A 5,173-nucleotide genomic window follows, 5' to 3' on the forward strand; every position below is an offset into this window, starting at 1 on the left:
TCTGTCTCTGTCTCTGCTCTGTCTCTCCCCCTCCCCCTCCCTCTCCCCCTCCCTCTCCTTCTCCTCTGGAAGTTCCTTTATTTGTCCACTGAATCAGCTTTAAATTTGCCCTGTCTCCCCAAGCTCCTCCGAAGCCAGCGAGGACTGAGGATGCTCAGAATCTCTAAGGTCACTTAGCCTCTTCTGGGAGTCCAGGCAACCCTCAGGGTCAACTGCAAGCACAATGGTAGCAGAAACTCACATGTGTGCTGCACAGCAGCAAGAAGCTAATCTGAAATCCCCGGGAGACATTTCTTTGGCTACTTAAAGAGCTACATGATGGATCCTGCGTGCCAGATAGTGAGGGGTAAAGGGATGCAGGCCCATGGGTACGCTCATCCACAGAGATGTCAGCTGAAATACACTCGCACGCATACGTACCCACCCACCCAGCACACCGGAAGCAGGAGTCGGGAGCCAGCTGCCTGCTCTCTCTGCCTCATATTCAGGTGAGCGCTTCTCTGTGAGGGGGGCTTCAGCTTCACACTCCAGCGGGCTGGTCTCTTGAGACTCCCTACTCCACTCTCCACCACCATGCCGAGCTCGCATCAAAAAGGCCTGCTCTCTCTCAGATCCCATATCTGCTAAAAATGTGTGTTCTGCAAAATTTTGGTTGTAAGATTTTATTATGCACTTTAATTCATCTTAATGTTTTTTGTATTTCTAACCCTTTTTTATATACTTCAAGTTATTTTTTAGTGAAAACACATCTATTTTTAAACTATAAATGTGTTAAGATATCATTTTATCAATGAGTGGTTATTAATAAAAATTTATTATAAAATATATTCTCATAGATGTCGATGTCGTTATACTGTGTGATTACTGTTGTCATGTTACAATCTACTGCTTTATGACTTCAGAATCTTTTCTGCACGCCTTAATATTCTAATCTTGGTTTTCCAGTTTCAAATTATTGAAAATTTAAATTGAAGCTCAGGCAGTTTCTTCCCTCAGGTACATCCCTGGGTTGCCACCATGAGCACTTGCAACGCCACTGACCATCCCTCTTTCTTCATTCTCCAAGGCATCCCTGGAATGGAAGACAAACACAAATGGATCTCCATCCCCTTCTCCTCCATTTACTTCATCACTGTGCTGGGGAACTGCACCATCCTCTTCACCATCTCCACAGAGCGTTCCCTGCACAAGCCCATGTTCCTGCTCCTCTGCCTGCTAGCGCTGACGGACCTGGGCATGTCCACCACCACCATTCCCAAGGTGCTGTGCATCTTCTGGTTCAGCCAGAATAGGATTAGCTATGAAGGATGCCTGCTCCAGCTGTTCTTCATTCATTCCATTTCTGCCATGCAGTCAGCTGTCCTGACCACCATGGCCTTTGACCGCTACGTGGCCATCTGCAAGCCCCTGCATTACGCCACCATCCTGTCCAACAGCCGCATTGGGCTCATTGGCCTGGTGAGTCTAGTGCGAGCCATCCTCTTTATTCTCCCCATGCCCATCCTGCTCCAGCATAGGCCCTTTCATGCCAATCGTGCCATTCAAACCACCTACTGTGAGCACATGGCCGTGGTGAAGATAGTGTGTGTGGACACCACGGTCAACCGCATGTATGGCCTGGTGGTGGCTTTGCTGGTCGTTGCGCTGGACATCTCAGCGATTGCTTCATCTTACGCACTAATCATCCAGGCTATAATGCGCCTCTCTTCTAAAGAAGCCCACCACAAAGCAGTCAATACCTGCACCACACATATCTGTGTCATGCTGGTCTCTTATACTCCCTCACTTTTCTCCTTTCTTACTCACCGCTTCGGCAGGGCTATTCCACCCCATGTCCACACGATTCTTGGCAACCTCTACTTTCTTGTACCTCCAATGCTCAATCCTATTATTTATGGAGTAAAAACAAAGGAATTTCGGGACAAAGTGGCCAAGTACGGTTTCCGGATGAAGGCATCTATGGCAATGTCCCATGCTCAGAAACTTGTTTAATAATTCAGCACCTGTGACTACGAAGAAGCAATGTGATGTGTACACAGTTTGGGGGAAATTTGTCTTGTGGGAGAAATATGTCACGCTGGCAGGTTAGGTACCAAAATGTTTCCTTTCGTACAGAGAAGCTAACACATAAAAACATTTGGGCTCAGTAATTTCAAAGTAAGGCAGTTATCCTCTGTGAAATAAAATAATAGCACTGTCTTCTGTATCTGGTTAGGCAAGCTATACACAATAATGTACCTAAAAGTACTTCGAACAGCACACACAGACCTCATGAAAGATGGAACTGAAGGTTCCCACGTAGAAGGAAGGAAAAGCATAAGAGTAAACAGTAACTCGACTACCATCGGGAAGTAGTCAAATATTACTGACTTTGCTAAGCCTTTTTTTTTTTTTTTTTTGCTAAGCCTTTGGCAAAGGAAAGGTGCATGTAGTTGTGGGTGCGTGTTTGTGTTTGTGTGTTCAAGGGCAGGGTGAAAGGTGGAGAAGATTGTTTCTAGGGAAATTTCTGAATTTAATTTAGAGTTGCCCATTACTCCCACCTCTGAAACCTTATAAATGGACAGCAGGGTTTGCTACTTCCTTACAAGCCCGAAGACTATCTGTGGGAACCATCTCCAATTGCCAGAGAAACTGCAGAGGGAAACGGAAACATGGCAAGCTCTGAGGTTCAGAAGATTGACGTGCATATTAACTAAATTCATACTTGTAAAAATCGGAGTCAGCTCTTCTGCTGGAGTGAATTCTAGCATCTGAGAAGACTCTTGTGTTTGAGTTTCTTTTTGAACATTTTTTATTTTATGTGTACATGTTTGCAGTTCATGTGGCTGGCAGTCAGCTTGGGGGGTGGTTACAGGTACAATTCCAGCCTGTTTCTGTTTTGCTTTTATTCTTCTCCCCTCCCTTCGCCTCTAGGTCCCCTATCCCACTTTTCATCCGTGTTGACATTGTCCTAGCTCGTGGTATGGCATACCGTGTTTGTACTCCCCGGGGTTCCTAGATTGCCGTACACAGCACACCTTCATTCTCCCTGTTTCTCATCCCCTCCTCCTCACCCCTCGTCCATGTTCCCTGGATGGCCTAAGACTCCCCTGGTAAGAGAGGACTTTCAGACTGTTTTATTCAGGGCCATGGCTATAAAAATGAGTTTTGTACTGGATGTTATTGTGAAATACTTTATGTATGGATTGTTAACATGAGTGTGGTGGTTCATGCCTGTAATCCCAGCACTCAAGAAGCTGAGGCAGGAGAATCATTGAGAATTTGAGACTGGCATGGGCTACATAGTGAGTTCAAAGCCAGCCTGAACAACATATGAAGGACTTCTCTTATAAAACAAAACCAAAACAGACTATTAATATAATGTCCTGTGGGACTGAGCACAAGACCAAGACTTCTTTCAGGATTAATAAAAGATCCACTCCTTGAATTCACTGCATAGAATTATTTTTCTTGAAATTTTCATTTTTGGAGCCCAGGATATAACTCAGCAGCACAATGCCTGCTTGGTAAACACAAAGTCATGAGATCAAATGCTAGTACCAAAAAAAAATTCAATTTTTAGTACCAAATCAATACTAATCTGGCTGGGGAGATAGCTTGGCAGTCTAAGCACCTTCCTGGCAAGCACAAGGGCCAAAGTTCAATCCCCAGTACCCCAAGCCATGCAGCCCCAAGAGCCGTACTGGTCACGGAAACTGGGTATGGTGGCGCATGCCTGTAACCACAGAGCTGCAGAGGCTGATACAGGAGGATACCTAGGAGTCCAAGTTATATAGCAAGATCCTGTAGCAATAATGATAATAATAAAAATTAAAATTAAAAATATTAATCTTTCTTAAGAAAAGTTGATTTCCACAATAACAGCAGTTCATGTAACCTCAGAAGATATTCTTTAGAAGACAGTTTAATTTAAAGACTAACAAAGGAGTGTTAGATAAGATGATGGGAATCAAAGGGGGGTGAAGGAAGAGGGGTGATTATAGTCTGTTATGTGCTTTTACTGTACAGTGTCTCTGGGGGAAACCCACTGTTTTGCATAACTAATACATACTGTTCAAAATAAATAAAAATTAAACACCCCAAGAAATGAAAGATCTTCTATAGATGTACATAGTTGCAATTCTTTATTTTTCTGAGTCTTATGTTTCATACAGAACATAAGATGAATATTCTTATTATTAATTTGTTATCTATTTGTTGAAGAAAATGCTGTTGTATGCTGTTGTTGAAGAAACATGCATATTTGATAAAGCAAGCAATTTGGTAGAATAATGGATGATAAAAATCTTCCTTTAAGGAATTATTGAGTTGAGGAAACGGACAGGAGAGGGAGTAGGAGAAAGAGATTCTCTATGTATGTAAGCAGGATGGTTTGGCCAACTGTGCTGTGGATTTCTGCTGGTCTGTGGGAAGGAGCAGTTGGTGCTTAATTTGTTTTGTCTCCTTTTCTCAACTCTTTGTCCTTTTTCTCTTAATTTCTTATATATTTCTTTCTTTTTCTCTTCTTCCAATTTTGCATGCTTATATCTGGTAATATGAACAACTAATTTGAAAAGGACACTATGCAACACAACAAATACTGTAAAATTCATGTTATTTTCTTTAGTGAAATTATGTATCATCTGTAACTTTTTTAATACTATTTCGTACTCTCTTTAAAAATAAAATTAAGGGCCAGCGAGATAGCTCAGTAGAATAAGCACTTGCCTGGCAAACGCAAAAGCCTGAGTTCAATCCCTGGTTCTGCAAAAAAAAAAAAAAAAAAAAAAAAAAAAAAAAAAAAAAAAAAAAAAAACCAACAACAACAACAACAAAACTTCCTTCTATTTTTGCATAGCAATACAGTACTTTACAATTTTATGGCAATAGCTAGAATTTGTTTCTTTGAAAAATATGACCAGGACAGAGGACAAATACTGAATATAGCACAGTTCATTCAAATAGTTACTAGCATAAGAATAGAGGGCTTTAGTCAGGGAGGATGCGCCTAGTTCCACTGTCTGTAATGGAAGAAAACTTCATCAGAGGTCAGAGAATTTTGATGTAAATACTGCAGGGTCAAGTCAAAAAGTAGCAGACCTATCTCACAAGAAATCTAACTTCAGATAAACTCTACTTTGAATACACATGTAGAATTTGATCACAGGTAGCTTAACCAATATTTGAAGAATGA

General features: G+C 41.7%; 1 protein-coding gene across 1 annotated transcript; it reads left to right on the forward strand.

Moving 5' to 3' along the window:
* The first annotated feature begins 386 nt into the window (after positions 1 to 386).
* LOC101572339 (putative olfactory receptor 52P1) lies at positions 387 to 1,992 on the forward strand. Its single transcript, XM_012517136.2, is given in 3 exon segments — positions 387 to 488; positions 975 to 1,010; positions 1,012 to 1,992. Coding segments are annotated over 3 exon segments (1,119 nt in total).
* The last annotated feature ends 3,181 nt before the right edge of the window (positions 1,993 to 5,173 follow it).

Source organism: Octodon degus, unplaced genomic scaffold (assembly GCF_000260255.1).
Source record: "Octodon degus isolate 3935 unplaced genomic scaffold, OctDeg1.0 scaffold00146, whole genome shotgun sequence".
In the NCBI taxonomy this organism is placed as follows: Eukaryota; Metazoa; Chordata; class Mammalia; order Rodentia; family Octodontidae; genus Octodon; species Octodon degus.